Here is a 21,786-nt window from a genome sequence, read left to right on the forward strand (position 1 = left end):
AGCCTAAATTACGTTTTATAATTTTATTCGAACTAGTTCAATGAACATCCAAGATTCGGACTTCTCCACTGAACTAAACAGAAACTTACTATACCAATATATTTACAAGATACGAACTAGATCAACGAGGGTACAATCGCTAGAAGAGAAATACCCTTTTTGCTTTAATAGATTTGATACACTGAAGGCTTATCTAATACTGTCAAAATCCACTTATTAAACCATTCAACGGTTCAAACTCATATAAAGAGAATGTGCAGCTTGGTTTCGTGACTACCGCAATACCAAAACATCAATCAGCGTCGACGAATAACCCAAATAAGCGTTCTGAATCAGAGGAATTTCTTTTCTCCCCTATCTGACTGAGGACATATCATGTTATCAAGAAATATACATTTTATGACTCTTAAGAAGAAACATTAGAACATTCATAGCCCTTCGAACCTTAAGAAACCATTATTATCATAGGACTTCTTCTCAGTGCATACTTTTAGCATTCAATTAAACGCTCCCCCTGGGTGACTCGCAACTAATATTCAAATTGGTGTATCTTAGTAACCGTCTTTACATTTTTAAGAAAATTATGAATTAAGCGTATTTTTTTCTTTTTCTTCAGTACACATCACATCATATTCACGAGCTTAAAATCCATATTTGTATAATATCTATTAGCTAACGACATCAAACTTACATATTCAAAAGAAGAATACCGAGATACTGGTTACATCCTACAACCATTTCTACAAATACCTTGTGGCTCTGAAAGACTCTAAGCACCCTAACGTTAGTTTAATTACTTATTCCAAATATACAAAAAAGAAATTACATCAAAATATCTACACAATGTACAAAAACGACGGGCCATTACTCTTAGACCCTCGCAGGGACGTAGACGTGTCTGTGATTCAAAATCAAACGAAAATTTAAAAAAAGTTATTTAAAAGGTGATAAACGAATATTAAAAAGAATATTCAAAACATGGGGCTGGAAAACTAGGTGAGGCATGTTCAATGCAAGCTAAGGCTGTACTGAACTGCTCTGGGGTTGGAGGAGGGCAACTGCAGGGGGTAGGTGGTTCCAGTGGTATTCCATCTTAATCTGAAGTTGCTGTGAATAACCTTAAACACAAGAGATGGCCATTGCGTGATGTTCCGGAGAGGGGTGTCAAATGTTCTTCTACGGGGATAACCACCAGACCATGGTGAATCTTTAAGAAAAAAAAGTATGCACTAGCATCTATAGTCTGAGTCCCAGTTTTGAAGCTTAAGGAAGTAAATCATGTTGGTGACGCTAGAGATCTGACCACAATCTAGTGCTTACGTGTGAGTAACTAATACCTGCACTCCAGATAACGCACTGTGCATGTATGAGTATGCGATTTAACACTGACACGTTTTCTAAAGAAAGGTCATAAAACTACTTAAATCCACTTAATCAAGACTGATTACAGATGGACAGACAAACAGCAACAACAATTACAATGTAGTCATATTTTCTCACAAGGCTAAAATACTCTAGAATAAACAATCAAAACATTGTTATATTGTTTTTGTAAAAAAGAGTGAGAGATCGACGGACGGACAGTTAGACAGCCAAAAAGGCAAAGAGACAGACAGCCGAACGGTACACGGACGGAAAGACAGAAATATGATAAACAGACGGACAAAATGTTTTGCAAGACAACATGAAATTTAAATACTATTGTATCAAAACTTTATATTTTGTCATGCTTGTTTATACAAAATATTTATACTACATTAGTCATCTGATTTATATTGCTAGAGTCAAATATTGTATCCCGTTAGGGTCATCACGACAAACACAGAACTCGAAAAAACGAAAATACGAAAATACGATGGTAATAAAATCGAAATAACGAAACCACGCTGGTGAAAAATCGTGTTTCAAATTTTCAACACCTTGGCTTCGTGGTTTTGTTATTTCTACTTTTCACAATTTTACTTTGCTTTCTATTTTTATCTTTTTATGTATTGACTGCATGTTTAATCATTATGCAATTGACAGGTTAAAAACAATACATACTTGACCAATTTCATCAATTGGTAAATATATTCTTGAAATTGTCGTTTTGTTGACAATGATTTGTAGTTCAAGGTTATGCAGACGTTTTTTCACACATCATAAAAGCGACGAATTATTAAACATGTCAAAGTTAAATAGGTTGCAATGCAATTATGCAGGCGCACCATAAGTACTTTATTTGCAGACGAGTGTATTGTTGCTTTTCTTACATACTTGTGTTACTATTAAAACTTAATAAATAGTGCCAATAACAATCGGGCGTGCAGTGGAAATGCTAGCCCTTATATTTTTAACCTTTACGTTTGTTTCGGGGTAAGTAAAAGGAATCTTTCTTATATTGTTTGACAAGTTTTCTTAGCAATTTATTGCCAACTTTTTATTTTCGTTATGTAAAAAAAAGCAAATACTCTATTCCCTATGAATCATATAAAAAAATCTAAAGCTCTGTTAACATGTACATCAGATCTTCGGTTTCACAGCATAAGACATTTTTACATTCATTTACATATTATTCGAATTCAGTGAAATATTTTATTTATTCACTGCATACATATAATCAATTCAGGCTATAAAAACCTATAGATGTGACTTGAATATAATCGTCTTTATCTTTATAATTCAAGGAAAACTGTTTGCGATCTTTTTCAGTGTATGTTTTTGTAATTAATGAAATCAAAGTGACTTTCAAATATCTTGTCTGTTTGTAAATTTAAATAATCCTTTGAAAAAAGTGACATTTTCTGTTGTTGTCTTTTTTTCTTTTTTTGTTGTTGTTGCTTTTTGTTTTTCGTTTTTTTCTTCTTTTGTTTGTTTCCTCTTTTCATTATGCCTTTGCTTTGCCTTTTTTTTTTTTTTTTTTTTTTTAATGCGTTTATTTAAGGTCGCCGCCGGAAAGCCCATATGGGCGACCGTACACTCAAGTCGGGTCATCCTAGAGCGTCCCGCCGAGATTTTTCGTCGATTTTTTTTCCAGCTTTATTGGTGGAGGAAGACCCCAGGTGCCCCTCCGGGCATTATTTCAGGCACGAGCGGGCACCTGGGTAGAACCACCGACCTTCCGTAAGCCAGCTGGATGGCTTCCTCACATGAAAGATATCGACCCGAGTGAGGATCGAACCCACAGTGGTGAGGGACCTGTGATCTCAAGTCAGCGACTTTAACCACTCGGCCACGGAGGCCCCTATTTGTTGCTTTTTGTTTTTCGTTTTTTTCTTCTTTTGTTTGTTTCCTCTTTTCATTATGCCTTTGCTTTGCCATTGGTTCAGAAAAAGGGTACTTGTACAGTCAAACCTGTGTGATGAAGACCGCCTCTGAATAAAAATAACACTGTAAATAATGACCACTTTTTATAACCCTTCATTTATAGATCTGAATAGAATAGAGAGATGTCCAAATAACAAATAAAGACTACTTGTCTGTAAAAGCCATGTTTTGTTTCTCCCTAGGATGGCCTTTTTTGCAAATTTGTCAATTATTAAATAGAAGACAGAATTTCTTTTACTTAGCATGATAAAGAAATCATAATTGAAAATAATTAATGAAAAAAAAATATTCACCCTGCTATTTTCTTATGCTTTTGGGTCATTTTCAAATAAAACAAAACAACATTAAATGCCATATATTGATATTTAGTTTGTTTTGGCATTGTCATTTTTTATGATTTACTTAGACAAGTACGAAATTCTTTATACTTTTTTTTTTTTTTTTTTTTTTTTTTGGATTTGTTTTTTTCATTTCTTTGTTCTGTATCATGTCAATTTGCTCTTTAGTATAATAGGTAGTTAAGATGGTTATTATTTTGTAAGTCGCAATAAGATTTCATCAACTTACTATAACTCGTATCAGAATTATGGCGACCTCATTTTATGTTGTTGTTTTTTTTTTGTTTTTTTTTCCTTCTTCTTAATTGATGAATGTTTAAAAACACTGCTGAGGATCATTAGCAAAAATATCACTTTAGTCTTGAAGTAGTACATCCGGGGATTTTGTCAATAAAAAAATGTTAAACGCTGAACTCTAATGGAAGGATAAGTATTTTAGCCGGTGTGAACCTAGTTTTACCATGAACAAATTGTTTACACTATTTACGGAGTTATATGGTGTAGCTTACCATGTGAAAACGCAATAACTTTTTTTTAAATATTCTTGATTTTTCTTAGCAACACAATCGCTGACGTAGATATATATCAATAATTTAATTTCGAGTCGTGGGCAAGTGGTTGAGGTCGCTGTCTTTGAAACATTTGCCCCCTTACCACATTGGGATTATTTTATGTTAGGACGCTTTCTAGACCAGATCTGATTATCCTTGTTTCTATACTTTTAACGATTATTTCCTATCAAATACGAGAATTTACGAAAGCAAATAGCTTTTTTGCCAAAAAGCAAGAAAAGAGGCATGCATATATTGTTGCCAATAAACAAATGGCGCCATTTTAATAAATGCATGGCTAAATAGAGCCAGATCATGATAACGGCATGTAAGATGAATAATGACTCCGAGGGAAATTTTTATTCACGGTCGGTCCGTCCCTCTCGTACATTAATGATTTTGATACAGATATTGACAGATCTATCGATTTCAATAAATTAGATATTTCTGTTGTTGGAATTTCTTTTTTCTAGGGAGTTTTGCTACTAGACGCGAAATGCCTCCTCGAATTTAACGCAAGTATTTTCAAAAGTATGATGGTTTTGAAAGGTTTGGTCGAACGTAATTTTCTTAGATGGGTAGTAATGGGGATAAGTTTGAGCTTTTCATTCGGAGGTACGATGACCAATAATCCTTCCACGTAGTTTCACCACAGGACATTATTTTCTATGAGTATTTACCCGAAATGAGACTCTTGTCGAGATGGAAACATCCTATAATATTGTGTAATGTTGATAAAATGTAACAGATTCAAACATTAATAACAGCACAGATTACATAATTGTAGTCAATATTGCTACTTACATGCCTACCAACATATCTACCTACCAATGAAATAGTTTCAGATATAATAAAATAATTACTACACAGATTATTATAGTCAATATTGCTACGTAACTACGTACGTACATACCTACCTACCTACCTACCTACTAGTCTGCTTATTTTACCTTCTAACTTTACTTACTTTTACTTACCAACTGACTTAGTTACTTTTATGATAAGAATTCTATATCTAACAGAATCGTTCTTTGAACCACTGTAACTTCTTTTTGTTGTTTCAGGGAGTACATATTCACATTCCCCCGGGTCTTGGAAGCAGCATCCAAAACCAGTTTCTGTTTAATCCTCCATGACCTTGACCTCGATAGCTTTGAACTACAGCAAGATTATACTGTGAATGTCAATCTAACGTATTTGCCGAGTGATGATACTACAGGTTATATGCCTGACAATTATGATTTTAAGTTTGGTGCTGTCAACATGGATAGGAGTAATTATGTCTTTTTTAATCTTTTTTATATTTGTACAAACTTGATGTGCAGTTTTTTTCAGTATTACAGCAAGAGCCTTTTTGATAGTATGATATGAGAAACTTTCCATGTTTTATTCCTAGTTTTGCAAAGTCTAATTTAAATTGTCATAATGAATTTGAATTTATTAAAGGTATCAATTTAGTGAACGGAAATGTTGAAAAACGGTTCAAGTGTTATGTGATAGGTCACTAGATTTAGTTAAAATGTAACAGATTGTTTATGAAATAAGAAAAGAAACAAATGATAATATAAAGGTATTCAACCGTCTCGAAAATATTAAAATGATATTAAAAAAGCATTTAATCATATTTTATCAAGCTCTATTTTATAATCACTAAATTATATCTTTGGTAAATCATTACCGGGATAAACTCCTTTGCAGAACAATTGACATATTAAATAATTGTATGTATACATGATTGTCATAAGTCCCGAATAAATGAAGCTTCAATGTATATTTTTGACTACAGCTTTTAAAAAATGTCATGAAGTAGAGACACCTTTTGTTGTTGAGGGGAACTTTTCTGTTGTCGTCAACGCGAGTCTGACGTACACTGAAGATGGATCAACGGAGGTCAACAAATTGATATTTGGTGCGGAAAAGATGGTAACAGTTAAACGACCAGACCTGATAACTCTTGTACAGACGGACAAACCTATCTACAAGCCAGGGCAGACGGTCAAATTTCGTGTGATGACGATGGATTACAAATTAATGTCCAGAATCGATGGTGTAAGTTATATTTATCACATTAAGTGTTGGTAAAGCCCTTATTGTTAAATTAACATTGATGGAATGTAAGCTACATTTGTACAGAATAATGTATGTGAAATGTATAAGATATTTTTTCGTGATTTTAGTATCAGCAGATAACGATAGAGACACCCAACGGGTTAAAAGTTATGCAATGGGATGATATACCTTCTCCTACAGGTAGGTGTAGTTGTTGTTCTTGTTGGTGTTTGTTGTTGTTGTTCGTTGTAGTTGTAGTTGCTGTTGTTGTTGTTGTTAGTTGCCTTTTTCTTCCTTGATATAAGTAGAGTTCGGATGTGTGAAAAATACATTAATCAAGGAACGAAAACACATAATTCATAGCCAGCATTTTCTAAAACAAGAATCTCTTGAGCAAAGGTCATTTTATACCTTGAACAAATGTCATGTGCTACCTTCAGCAAAGGTCATGTGCTACCTTGAGCAAAGGTCATTGCTACTAGAAGATTAAAGATGTATTGCATTATGGAACGAATCATACATGTAAAGGTTCTTTTATATATATCACCTTTGCAGGGGGGTTTCAATGGCACTAGTTTGTTTATTCAATTAATTGCAAACATGTATTCTAGTGTTCGACACTAAAGCATTATATAGGAATCAATTTAAAATGAATGATGGCATTCTATATACCATGTTTAAGCTATACATTTATATATGTACATCCTCATTCTGTCAGTTTTAATGTGAACATGTAAAACATTATATTAAATCTATCATGGTTAATGTATAAGTTTCAATGCAAATTGTCATTTTACAATTGCCAATTTATACATTTTTATGTTAATCGTCAATCTAAACGTTCTTATGAATATCGTGTATTCTGTTATCGACATTGTGACATGGTTAATTTATACGTTTCTATATCTGAAGCGATTCTATCCTATTCGATTATACATGTTATATATTTAATATACAGGGTTGGTTAGTCTTGAAATGCCTCTGAGTTCTGACCCTGTACTTGGATCATGGATGATAAAAGTTCTATACGGATCAAAGGAAATAAGACAATCGTTTAAAGTTGACGAGTACGGTAAGAACGGACAATAATCTTTAGCACTTAGTCAGTTAGTAAGAACAATAGTAGTTGAATCATGCAGTTACGATGTGAACTCGTGTACTCGGTGCACCGAACATTACCGTCATGTGATACATATCGTATTTGCCACGAAAAGAACCGAATATCAACAAAAACAGGCTTGTGTTATAACATAGGGTTCGTTGTGGTAAACTTTATTACTTCTAACTTCTTTATAGTTATTTCAACTTCATTAATTCTACACGACGATTTAAAAGTCATGAATTCACGATTTCAACTTCATGACTTCACGATTTCAACTACGCAAACTTATCATTTCAAATCCATGAATTTAACTTGGTATCATGGTTTCAATTTCGTGAGCTTGTGTAGTCTGGGTGGGTGATTACATAACGTTACATTGGTTTACTGTAACATTTGGTCCTTTACATGCCAATTACCCTCTATTGTAGCTTTTACTTTCTCGTAATGTGGCAATGTATTGAAGAAAATATGTGGTAAGTGTGTGTTACAAATGTGTACAAGCACATCGTGAAAAGCACAATAGCTCCATTAGAAAAATATGTACTATTTTAATCGGCACACATTTGACTGATGGGCGGGGTCATTTGCTGTTACTCGGTGTTTCCGTGAAGAACTGTCACGGGATCACTCACCCTAGTAGAAATTTAAGTCATGTTCAAGTTGAAATCGTGAAATCGTGAATTCAATATGTTGAAATCTTGAATTCCTGAAGATTAAATAGTAATTACATGAAGATGAAGTGAAGAACTCATGAAGTTGAAATGTCTTCAACCGTCATCAGTTTCTTTCCTGTCATTGCAGTTTTACCGAAATTTGAAATTACAATAACGCCACCAAAATACTTACTACCAATGACAAAGGATATCAGAGGAACTGTTTGTGCAAAGTAAGTCATTTCATTTAGCAAACTTAAGGAACACTAGCTTTCTATGACAGACACAACTTACAATAAATATACTTTAATCCGTAGGTCATTTATCTTGGATTTGCCGCTTAATTACATATCCTATCTCTGGATAAATTGTATGAAATGTAGAAGTTGTGTATTATTTTTTTATTAACTATTTCAAACGGAAGCTGCGCCATTTTTACATTTTTTTATTTTCTTTGATTGAATAAGATCATTGATTTTCAAAAAAAAATCATAAATGGTTATAACAAAAACATCGTAAGATAATGGCGTCTGCTTTACAGCTTCGGCTTGGGGTGTTCACGTTCTGTCGGCAAGGTAAGACGCGCACAAACCGCCATAATTTAAGGTAGACCCAGCGTCACAATTGATTTTTCAACGTCAACAAGGAATGTTTTAATATCATATTGAATAATGAATGATGAATTGAAATGTTCTGCTAGCAAACCATCTATCGTCATTGAATACCGTGCTAAGATATGAAGCTGGCTCGACATAAAGCACAACATTTGTTACAAAGAAAATGACGGCCAGTTTTACATTAAAGCTTAAGCGGAATGGATTACAAGCTTCATTTTTCAGATGACATTTTTGGTGTACAGTATATTACACCATCTTAATATATTCAGCTAAATATCTTGCCAGATTCATATGCTACCTTCTCATTCAAGGAAGCTGACTGACGTGCCAGGTTCACATTTCATCGAATCATTAATTTAAGCTGAATGTGGAACCAGGGTCACATTTCACCTAATCATAAATTAAAGCTGAGTGTCGCGCCAGTGTCACATTTTACCTAATCATAAATTTAAGCTGAATGTCGGACCAATGTCACACTTCAGCTAATCATTAATCTAAGCGGAATGTCGTGCCAGTGTCACATTTCAGCTAATCATTTATTAAAGCTGAATGTCGGATCAGTGTCACATTCAGCTAATCATAAATTTGAGCTGAATGTTGCACCAACGTCACATTTCAGCTAATCATTAATTTAAGATGAATGTCGCACCAGTGTCACACTTCAGCCAATCATTTATTAAAGCTAAATGTCGGATCAGTGTCACATTCAGCTAATCATAAATTTAAGCTAAATGTTGCACCAACGTCACATTTCAGCTAATCAGTAATTTAAGATGAATGTCGCACCAGTGTCACGTTTCAGCTAATCATAAATTTAAGCTGAATGTCGGACAAGTGTCATATTTCAGCTCAATATAGCTGGAATAACGAAGCAGTTTTAGATCTTAGCTCGTCATTCAGGAAAGATCAGTTTGTCGTTCAATGAAGTATAAAAGTAATTCTGAATGCTATGCTGGCACACTATTTTTGTTAAGCATTCATTTAGCAATATCGCGGTAATTGATTTCCAGCTCGACATTGAAAAATCGAATGTCATACTCAAGGTAAATTTATCTTCGTGCCAAATTCACTGTTCTTTATAGCTTCTTACAATGCCCAGACAAGCAGAAACTTTTTAATAATTGCAGCAAAAATTTTGTTTATTAGCATATGGTTAACTTATCAGGGACTCAAAAGTTATCAACATTAATGACTGTTAAACTAAACTGGTGAACAAACATTTCGATGAAAATAAAGTAATGTAACCGATTACTATTTGATTATTTTGTTTGGTGAGGGAACGAATGAAGAAACCTAAAAGACATAAAAAGATAATTGAAACGGTTATACCCTAGAACTTAACGTTTATTCTAAATATCATACTGAGACTTGGAATAAGTCGGGTGATCTTTTCGATCATCAGCTAAGAATTCATCCACTTCCTCTATTATAATTATTATAGATATACATATGGGAAACCAGTAAAAGGTGATTTGATAATTGAAGTGTGTTACAAAAGTTCATACAAGAGAAATGTTATAGGGTCGTGCGCCTATCTTATTAGAAAGGTTAGCTATTTTTTTTATTTTTGTAGTTCAATTTTATTTTTTTATTTAAAAAGAACAACGTTTTAATAATCAATAACAAATAGACATGCTTTATATTTAAAACGATCAAAACGATTATACTTATTATTCCAGAGGTAAATATTGTCCATTTCATGAGATAACGCAAGTCAGTCACATTTGACCTCATATCATACCAAACAAGTGATATTAAGACAAGTAATTGGACTGGACCAAACTCCCACTATGTTGTTTCTGTGTGTCTAGATACCTAACATAATTGATTTTAGTGTTGTGTCTACGACCCTTTATTTAGAGCGAAAATGTCCTGCATTATCAATTGACTTATTTGTTGTACCTACCTAAGTACACTAAATCACTTGAAATCATATCAGACTGCTGACAACTATCATCTGTTTATAGTAAAATACTTAATAAATTTTGGGAAAAACTATCAGTGCTAGCAAACATTATATGAGCGCCATGACAAGACCAACATAATGCGTTTGCGACCAGCATGGATCCAGACCAGCCTGCGCATCCGCGTAGTCTGATCAGGATCCATACTGTTCGCTATCAGTTTCTCTACTTGTTATATGGTTTGTAAGCGTGGATCCTGATCAGACTGCACGGATGCGCAGGCTGGTCTCGATCCATGCTGGTCACAAACACATTATGTTGGTTTTGTCATGGCGCGGATTATATGATTTATTGCAAAGTAAAATCATTTGAAAACAAATTAGTGCTGGTATAGATCATAATTAGTTGTACAAACTTATATATTTCACTTGTTAACAAGGGCCCGTTTTCCATCATTTGAAGCTATTACAAAAATGATTTTCATTTGAAAGCAAATCATTGCTGGCGTCCGTGACCAAGAGGTGAATGTAAATTCTCTAATGTGAGAAAGTTATCTAGCTGGCTCATAGCACGCCGATGTCTTTTCTCAGGTGCCCGTTTGTGCCTTATATAATGTCCATTTGACCTTCCTCCACCAGTAATGCTGAAAAGTACTTTAAAAATGTGTTTTTGATAATAATAGTAGCAATAATTATTATAGTAATAATAATATTGTTGACGCCTGTCATACTAGTAATTTGTAATTTAACTTACTAAAAAACAAAACAGCGCTGACTCCAACATTTTCTTTCAGATTAATGGTTGTTACGAGTTTTTTATTCCTGCTAAAAGTATAAAACTTGGATACAAGGAATATGAGTTATGGGGGTTGTTGACGATAACAGTCAATATCACCGAAGAGCAAACTGGTAGGCTTTAACTTTGGTGATTTATTTATTTATATATTTATTTATTAATTTATTTTGGTCTGCTTTTCATCTTACATAATTAAACGTTCAAAATGCAATAGTAGGCAAGCCTCGTTACAGCCCAATGGGCGGGTCATTTCGGGACGGATATTCCGGTCCGAACCGCAACATATGACATATATATTATTAATCTATGAAGAAAACAACATCTGTGTATGCTCATGTTTTTCAATTCCAGGTATTAAGTTGTCGAGCTACTCAGAAAGCCCTGGTATGTCAAATATACCTGTTACTCTCAAAATAGAGGATGACTCAAACTATTATTTCAAACCAGGCTTCCCTTACAACGGTCGTGTGAGTAACCGTTGGCTTTTTAATATCTTCCTTTTGATACATCTTTCTTCCTTGTTTTGTTTAGTTTTTTTCCAAAGGTCAATGCAGTCTTGGCCCGCTTACATTTTCTAGGACAAATACAGGTAGCTTTAACTGTAATATCCTCTTTACTTTTTACCATTTATCAATATCTATCATAAATCTCTTTTAAAAACTGTTCCGTAATCACTTCAAGTTTGAACAAAATTGTTAATCCTATCCAACTGATTTGCATTTTAATGATATGAAATGATATGAAAAGCGATGTATCCCGAAGAGGTGTGGGTTGTTTTTTACTCGCTTTTACCCATTTAATATAATTTAGGTGAGGTAAGTAGTCATCATTTTAGATTGAATATTTTTCTTGCTGGAAGTTTTTAAAAAATGTCTTAAACCAACAATAATTTTGATGATAGGTTGTGGTGACGAATCCTGACGGGAGTCCGGCAGCAGGTGAAGATATCCTAGTGGAAGCTTACGAATCTGAAGTTAATGGAAGGTGGTATAAAAACTTTACAACAGACGACACCGGTATTATTCATTTCACTATAACTGGAATAAGCAGCAATATAGTAGTACTCTTTGTGCAGGTAAAGTATATTAAAAAAATGAGCATATGATGTGTAGAAAATCTTGTCTTCCATAATTGTATGGAAAGTCATCCTCTTTTCAGTCAATTACACACTTTGAATACTGGTGCACTATTTTTTAAAAAGCATTCACACCGTCGTAGAGAGCTCTCGTTATCAAAATTATTATAATATAAAAGTGACACCGGATCTTGTTATTTACCATAGAAAACATAAGCAAAATTAAGGGGACAAAAGTGGTAAGTAGCCTTATAAGTTTAATAAGAATCATTCATTGCAAAAATGTAGGAGCCATCTGGGCGTTAAGAATTATGATTTCTGTAACTTTAAAGTAATTTAAATAGGAAAAAATCATGCCTTACAACAGACGGACATAGAATTAAGGCTAAATAGACATATATTCTCATAAAAGCTAAGAAAATCTTCGAATTAACAACCAAAATCTTTTTAATTAAAGACAGACAAATTAGAACAGACGGACAGATGACAGATATACTTTAAGGTAGACACACAGAGAACTGAACGATAAATTACAATTTTGTCTCCATGTGTTTGTATTGCAATGAATAACACATTTTTCGTTGTATCACATAAATGAGGATATCCAACAGCTACTCCTTACACAGCTGAGATTCTCGGGGACCTTAATACAACAACAACGAGAAGTGCACCATCTCTTTGTGCTCTATTTGAAAGTATGCCAATAGGGTGTGACATCGCTTGGTACATCGTCTATTCTCTTTGCCGTATCGTCTCGTTTTGTCAGTACTTAAGCTCATAAGCGTAATATCTGCCTGTGATTTTGTCTTTCTTAATAATTAATTTCCAATTTGTTATCGTTGCCGTCGTCATCACTGGTTTCAGCTGACAAGGAGTCCACAAATAAAATAAAAATGCTTGGTCTAACCAAGTCAACGTTTAACAAACTATAAATAACATTAATTAGATATTTAACGGAAATCAGGTGCTATGGAACTTCTAAGACATTATGTTTTCTTCCTTTTAATTGCAGTAGCAAAACTGCAGAAAGTACTTTTAAAGAAAAGTCATACGAATATACCGGACGTTCATATCCATGACGGCAAAACGCTCATAAAAAATTGGTACAGTAAATGTATCAGGATCAGTTGATTGTGAAGTTTGTCAAGAGATAAGGAGTTAGGCCAAAGATAAAAACGGACATAATGTTATTATTAATGAATTAAGTTAAATGAACGGACCATGGTTGAGTCGCCAATAAAAAAAAAAAAAAAAAAAGTTCGGACATCTATTAATAATTTCTCCTGCCGATCATCTCCTCGCTTCGGCACATCGTCCCGTCGTGTTATCGCGTAACAGGAACATTTTTTTTTCGATTCGACTATTTACATTAGGTACTATTTTGAAGATTCAGAACTGTTATTACAAAATGTATTAAGATTTTAAGATTAACTGTTACATGATTGTTTACTTTTCATGAGAAATGATCGTATCGTTCCTGTTTGTTTCTGGTCGCCGGTGTAAACAAACGACCGTCTTTACAAGAGTTAGTTAACAAATACTTGAAATACTTTTTCTGTTCCTAAGCTATCCAACGTATTCCTGAGACTTTGTTCTTTGTTTCCCTACAGGCTAACTTGATAGAAAATGAAACTGATTGGCGATATAAATCTGACGGGTTACATCATTCTACATACAGAGGACAAGCAATTATTATGCTGACAAAAGTGTTCTCTCCGTCAAAAAGTTATGTATACGTACAGAAGGTCGATACCATCGCTGATTGTGACTCCGAGCTAAATCTTGATGTTTACTACACGGCTGAAACCGGTGTCGACTATATATTTACAACAATTGTAAGTAAAATAATTGATTGATTATAAGTTAGTCCTTGCAGTAGCTGAAAGAGTGAAATAATTTATTGACTGTATAACTACGAATGAGTTTTTGAATGTTAATGATTATTTCGGATTTTCAGTCAACCTGACTGCATTCATGTTATGCTCATAATGGCGAAAAAGTAAGTATATCCGTTTCTGTATGCAGTAATTGATCCTGTCCTTTTTGAAGATGAAAGAGAAAGGGAATTTACTGTTATCTGTTATCGTAACTTTTCAAATCACTTGCCCTTCACCGCTGTGGGTTCCCATCCGACATAGACTTCGGACTACTTCATGTGAGGAATCTATTAAGCTAACATACGGAGGTCTTCCTCCACCAGTAAAATTTGGACGTCGCTATATGACCTATACTATGTCGGCGTGACGTAAAATGCAATCAAACAAACAGTAACTTTTCGCAATTTTAGTTGACTTTAACGATATTTTTGTTCGGTTTATAGTTTTACAAGTTGTTTGAGAAACAACCCGGGAGAATTCCGAAATCTATTCTCTTCAATTCTTGATTGGTCGCTTTAATATTCTGACACTAAAAGTATCATGTTGTTGTGTTATTTTTATGTTAATTTCTCATGAAACTAAACGTTGCTGAAAACCAAAATCAAATCTTGAAATAAACTGTTGGATGAATGTATTCTTGTATTCAGGTAAAGGCTGGTGACAGGATCATATATGCAGAAGTTAAAGATATAAAAGCCGCCGACAATATTTACAACACGGACATTCTCGGTTTTGATCAGAATTTGGTCATACAGAAGCAAGAGAGAAAACCTAGTAAGAACATTGTATTCATTTTTTCCATAATCAACTAAATCATTATGACGAGCACAACGATGGTCATCATTGTCATCACGAGATGATTGTCAACATGTTGTTGCTGCTAATAATGCAGATGTCCATCTGAAAAATTTAAATACTGCTAACGATGGTGACGTTTATGATAATGGTGATTATGAAGACGATTAGATTCCTGATGATGTTATAATTTCAATTAATATCCTTCCATTTTTTTAATATGACTATGATATAAGACCAAGTGCATGTTTCCCACATTCATGAATATCAGTCAATTAAAACATTAAATTTAACGGCATTAATTTATTGAATTTCCTTTTTAAAATAGGGTTTTATTATCAAACAGTTGTAATTTTATTGAGAGTTTGATAACAAAAATCACTGCTTTCAGACATTCTGTGAACATCATAATTTCAAGCATGTACCTTAACGTTTCGGTACATTTTCTCTAAAACTATTTATGTCAAAGGAACAAACATTTAAGAATTGACTGAAATGTATAAAATGTTGTTCAGCATTGTTAGTTAGATCTTTTGCACTTCTTGTTTTCGTTAAGAATCATGATATCTATAATAATTGTTAAAGGGCTTTTATACATAAAATATTCATACGATGTAGAAAAATAGAAGTCATTAAATTATAATACATCGATCTTAATAGTTTCATTTCGATTAATATATCTGTATTTACGAGATATATAATTAGTCAAGCCGATCAAAAAAAAAGAAGTTCATATGATTTCAGAGCTGTGAAATAATGTCTATTTCTATGCATTTTCGGAGTTATGCGGACGACAGTTTCGATATCACATATTTCTTCATTTACATCAGTCAATACTTGTTTAATATCAAAGCTGTTTATCAGAATTATATCCCCCTTTTTTTTGCTTTTGTCATATTTTGTCATATTTTGAAGTACCGAGACAAGTGGCGGAAGCTCTTGTTTGTATTTCTATTTCTTGTTATTTATTTTACGTATATCATATTGTTTACACTTCACTAAAATACAAAAGAAGACAGGTAGGTTTATATTTTTTTGGTACTGTAAACACTTTGACTTGCTGCTCGATTGTTCTATTTGTTTTTAGCTACGGGGCAACCGGCGACACGACGGTTACAAGAGGATTGTACGAACAAACCAATAGTGAAAGAAAGTATTGAACCGGAAATTGGATCAAATACCAGAGAAGATAGGGAAAGAAGAGGTATATATTATCTTTTTAAGTCCCAACCAGAGAGAGGGGTAAATAGTTTAGGTAACTGCAATGATCTGTTATTGATTGCTAAAACACATGTAATCATATATAATCAGATACTCGTTTTCTTTTATAAATGTCAAAAAAATCATTATCGAATCTTTTTTGTTAAATGTAAACAAATGATGGTCTGAAATAAAGGTTTAGCATGGTTGAAAACAAAAAGCTCGTCCACGGCTGCAAAAGCGTATATCAGGCTGGGCAAATATAGTTCTGACAACCCTGATACTCGTCCATTGGAATTCAGAATTGTACTCAACAATGTTTAATAACCTCAAATTACTTTACGCTAACCAGTGAGATACTGGGTTTTATCACAGTGATAAAACCATATAACTCAGGCATACCTTTTTTTTAATTTGTATGATCACTAAATTTGTAAATCAACATGAAAATCGATGTTTGAACATAGGATATTTCTCGATTCAAATTTCATTATTTCTCTAAAATTGTTCTGCAGTATATTATGACTACAAACCTTGAATCACCTTTGTCTGCAACCGTTAAACGGCTGACGTAATCTTTACCTCGGTGTGTTTCCCGCGCTTCAATGAAAACAGCCGAAAATTTCTCTTAGTAAATTTATTGTGCATTATTTGTTTTTTCGTTTTTTAGGCTAGTACATATATCTTTCATCGATGTGAGGAAATATCCATATTTTTTCTCACTTCTTAGCTCCATTGCGTATTTAGCGTGATTTTTTACAGGGAATGGGACATTCGAAATGTATAGCAAATGTCGATGTGAAATGTGTTTTAAATAGATTGATTACATTTTTGTTCCAGATACTGGGGAAAAATTGGTAGGATATTTCAAACTTTCGATCCCTGTGACCAAAGACATGAGTCCTAATGCAAAGATACTCGTATTTTATATGAGAGATATGAACAAAGAGATCGTGGCATCAACAATCGAATTTAAAGTAAAAAGTTGCTTCAATAATAAGGTAATTCAAGATGATATTAGTTTCACATATTTATAGTCTTTAGGTGATTTTGCAGTAAAATTTATTGCAAGATATAAAGAACTTTTTACCAAATCTCATTCTGAGCTTGATTTAAATTGGTTACTAGTATAATCTAAGTTTCCTGGTCTTAATTTTATAGCCTATGTCTCCTCTTCATGACAATGACCTACTTTAACCTTTTCGTAATTAATACCAGACGAACACCTAATATGTCAGACGTACACCTATGTCGGTTTACTATTGGCGACAATGACTTATTAACTTTGAAAACATATGCTTTGACGGTAGGATTAGTACGTAACTTTGGACTTGATGCGTTTCTTGCACTCGCTGCAACTCTGGACTTTCTGCACTTATTGGACTTGCTGCACTTTTGCCTACTACGTCTCTTTGACTTGCTGCAACCTGTAAACTTACTGTTCTACTTTTACTTGAGTGATTCTTGGATAAGCTGTACTATTTAGACTTGTAGCGCTTACTGGACTTGTTGCACGATTTGGACTATTTAGGTTGCTGAAACTTGTTTTTATGTAAGCAGACATACCTTGTTCCTGGAAAGTATACCTCCTCTAAGTCTTGATTTGTGGTTTTAAGTGGACTTTTTCAGACTTGCTTGCTCATTGGAGACTATGAGAATAAAGGTACTGTTTGTTTGGATTTTTTATTTCTTTCAATTCATATGTATGTAGCAAGGACAAAATACTGATAGAAAACAAATAGGTGACGTAACAATAAAAACGACGACGCAGTAAAATAAAACAAAAGTGTGTTTCTTTTAACATATTAAAATACTCATTACTAGATTTTGAATAATCACACTAACATGAACTATTAAGTTCAAACAACTAAGTTTAATGTACTTAAACCGATATTTAAAAAATACATTTTATTAGATTTATTCTACTAAAACGATAAAGAATGTAGTATAGTAATCTTGGCATATTGGTGTAAATAATAAATCATAAGTTTCGTGGTCTTAATTTTATAGCCTATGTCTCCTCTTCATGACAATGACCTATTTTAACCTTTTCGTAATTAATACCAGACGAACACCTAATATGTCAGACGTACACCTATGTCAGTTTACTACTTGGTGACAATGACTTATTAACTTTGAAAAGATATGCTTTGACGGTAGGATTAGTACGTAACTTTGGGCTTGCTGCGTTTCTTGCACTCGTAGTCCAGTCATTCTAGCTCAAAATAGAGTGAAACCTCAAACAAATTGCAACAGAAAATATTTTGAGTGTTTTGAAACCCCAGACCTATATTGTATAACATATCAAAAGTCTAGAAAAATCTAAATTGGAGAATGTTTTCAAAAATCGAGATCAAATATATGGGTATCATTGTATTTAATTTTTTAATTTGAACTCAAAGTAATTAATACACACAAACAATTTTCCAATCATTTTTTATGTAATATGCATAAGAATATAGCTTAATCTATCCCTATAGTAACATAAAGTAATCAAAAAGTTGTTTTTGTTTAAAGAAACTACTTTTACCTTCTAAAATTTATTAATTAACTTAAGTGGTGGGGTAAATATTATATTTTTACATTGCTGTAGATCAACAATTTATTGAAAGGTCTATTGTTATATGATATTAAACAGAAAATACATAATGTTTTACGTACATGTGAAAACTGTCAAGTTTCAACGTTTTATGAATTTAATTTACATTCCATCAATATTTAATGCATATATTGAAATATTTATATTAACATTGTACAGCTAGTGGGTGGGGTAATTTTATACAAAATAAAAAAACATTAAGGAAATCTATATTATCTATGATAATAATATTGAGTTTTATATTAACTTGAATACTTTCAAGCACATCTGTTGTATTTTTTCTGAGTCATTATATAACATCATGACATTGGGTCAAAGGAGGTGACATTGACCTTTTGGAAGGTCAATTTCAAATATTTGATACATTTGAGCATAAAATGTAAAAAAAAAAAAATATTTGCAAATTTTAATTTGTAAAATATCTTCGCATAAGCACAAGAATGTCATGACTTCTACAAAGCGTCACTCGCTTCTGTAATTTCTGGTCAACCAATCTTTCACTTTTTATCACTAGATGGTAGCACCTGAAATTCTTCTGGTATATATTTTCCAGTTCTGAAATAAGAGGAGCATAAACATGTTTGATGGTAAAGAGCATCGGCTACAAGCTAGTCGTGAATCTGTTCTATCCTTGCTCTCACTGTATCAGACAAACAGTCATTCCTCTGTATACATATATTCAAAACAGTAGGTTCTAGTGTCCATACTGGCGAAACACCACACTGCCTTGTTTTACCCGTACTTATTAAAGATTGACCACAATATAAACAATCTTTTTTGTATGAAAACTTATCAGTCATTGATCTCAATGGTGGCTTCAGTGTTTTCGTTTTCTGTCTAAGTGTCTTTTTTAGTGTAATGTGGGTTACAGTACATCTTTCTACACTCAATGTGTATATATTATTCCGATTCAACTTTTAAACTGTCATTTTATTTCTCATTGGCAGCATTTATTCCCTTGCATTCCTCTTCGTTGCCTTTAACTGCCTTTGTATGATCATCAAACAGCCGTTAACAAATCCGACAGGAGTTCATCTTGAAAAAAAAAACAAAAAAAAAACAATAACTGATATTGTAAGATTAATAAAATCTGTTTTTTTTTACATTATATGGAGGTTGATCCAGAATTACCCAAAATTTGTTTTGATTTGATTATTAACACCCTGTACCGTCTCAGGCCGCCTTAAATAACCCTGGATACACCACAGCAGCGCAACTCAAAGAACACGACGTTCGTTGAAATTTATTATACACCAAAGTACCTGACACAAAAAGGGATCATGTCCAATATTTGCCGAAGGTTAATGTAAAGCCTGCCAAAATTTCACGTCGTTTGAACATTGTATAAGTGTGTAATCATTTGTAACTGCAACGTTTATTTATGCAAAAACGTTTTTCATTAAGGCGTCGGAAAACGGCACTTTCATAAACATGTGTCAACTGTTTAGACAGCCTACCATAGAAACATCTAATATGATAAAAGAAATTCGACACAAGTATTTTGTTAGTCATGCATACAAAACTTTTTGAGGGGTAAAGAAGTTTTTTTTACCAGACTGTTGGAGTAATTTTAAAGATAAATACATATCGTTTGCAGCATAGAAGAATACGTGTGAAGTTAACGTTCTCCGTCGCTGTGGCGATTGAAAAATACAAATCTGCTGTCATATGCGGCCTTGCACAATTTCAATGCGATTTAAAAAAAATGAATTATAATTGACGATTATGTGTGTTTTTTATACTTTATTTGTTTTCTTTTACATGCACTTTTTATCTAATTAAATTAAATGAATCATATATTTTATGCCATCAACTTTAAGTTGAGCATGTGTATGAATCACAGCAATCAAAGCAATTAGCAGTTCAATAGTCATAGGTTTAGGTTGTTATTACACTTACAGTGAATGGCATCGGGAGGATTCCCTATGTATAAGAACAATAGAACATCAACCTTTTTTGCATAATGTGACAAATCCTATGTTTGCTTATATGGTAGGCATACTGTGTTTAATTATCATATTCTTGTTTCCTTGTAAAGAGGATATATTACGCAGTAATAAAGTGTTTGTTATATGAACTTTGAATAAATATTATTGAATTTATTGTTTAAATTACGGGTATTTCTGGATCATCCCTTGCATTCTTGTATTCTGGTTATTGGTAGCTGATTACGTATTGTTTCAGTTATCCCAGAACAGAACGTGTTATTATAAGATGTTTTTTCCTAAAAGACTTTCCTTAAAATGTTTTAGGTGTATAAATTATTTGATCAAAGTTGCTGATATGACACACTTTTCTTGCATATCAGACTGGCGTTTCCGTTAAGTATTACCCATGCCGGAAATTTCATATGGCATAGGGGGTGCCAGATGAGTCGCGTGCTGTACAATGTCACGCTAAGGATGACGTAATTTTACCGTTATGCATGAAGTTGTAATTTCATACGCTGTTGTACGAAAATAGTTTCGGTTGTAATGGCATAAATTCCCATTGAAAATTACATGAATTAAGATAAAGAATTCAAAATATAATGTTATTTCGTAAAATATGCAAGAAAAAAAATCTGACATATGTTTGCGGTTCGGATCGGAATATCCGTCCCTCGGTAACCAGCCCATGTGCGGTAACTCGGCAAGCCTCGTTACCGCCAAATGGGCGGGTCACCTCGGGACGGATATTCCGATCCGAACCGCAACACATGACCGATATTATTATTATTTTCTAAGGTTTTAATCTAAAATTATAAATATAAAGTACCTACTTGTTAAAGTGTTTGGAAGTAACGTAAAGATAAAGTCACATATTGAGTTTAAAAATGTCACCTTTCAATTTTAAGCATTTCTAATGCCCATCCGTGCATGCATTCAAAATATTTGTACTGATGTGTTACTCTATGGAACTTAATACATACTTTAAAAGTTTGCT

The 21,786-nt window shown here is 33.2% G+C and overlaps 1 protein-coding gene across 1 annotated transcript in view; it reads left to right on the plus strand.

The window, feature by feature from the left end:
- The first annotated feature begins 2,172 nt into the window (after positions 1-2,172).
- Positions 2,173-21,786, plus strand: part of LOC132749332 (alpha-2-macroglobulin-like) — a 40,432-nt gene continuing 20,818 nt past the window's right edge. The window contains exons 1-14 of the mRNA XM_060739062.1: positions 2,173-2,355; positions 5,260-5,468; positions 5,982-6,244; positions 6,373-6,445; positions 7,203-7,316; positions 8,148-8,232; positions 10,058-10,163; positions 11,314-11,428; positions 11,667-11,782; positions 12,217-12,390; positions 14,001-14,225; positions 14,915-15,041; positions 16,150-16,266; positions 17,103-17,263. Of these exons, the coding sequence (XP_060595045.1) occupies positions 2,315-2,355; positions 5,260-5,468; positions 5,982-6,244; positions 6,373-6,445; positions 7,203-7,316; positions 8,148-8,232; positions 10,058-10,163; positions 11,314-11,428; positions 11,667-11,782; positions 12,217-12,390; positions 14,001-14,225; positions 14,915-15,041; positions 16,150-16,266; positions 17,103-17,263 (1,926 nt within the window). The 5' untranslated portion in view covers positions 2,173-2,314. The remainder of the gene's footprint in view (positions 2,356-5,259; positions 5,469-5,981; positions 6,245-6,372; positions 6,446-7,202; positions 7,317-8,147; positions 8,233-10,057; positions 10,164-11,313; positions 11,429-11,666; positions 11,783-12,216; positions 12,391-14,000; positions 14,226-14,914; positions 15,042-16,149; positions 16,267-17,102; positions 17,264-21,786) is intronic.

Source organism: Ruditapes philippinarum, unplaced genomic scaffold, assembly GCF_026571515.1.
Source record: "Ruditapes philippinarum isolate M1 unplaced genomic scaffold, ASM2657151v2 ctg113_1_1_1_1, whole genome shotgun sequence".
Classification (NCBI taxonomy): domain Eukaryota; kingdom Metazoa; phylum Mollusca; class Bivalvia; order Venerida; family Veneridae; genus Ruditapes; species Ruditapes philippinarum.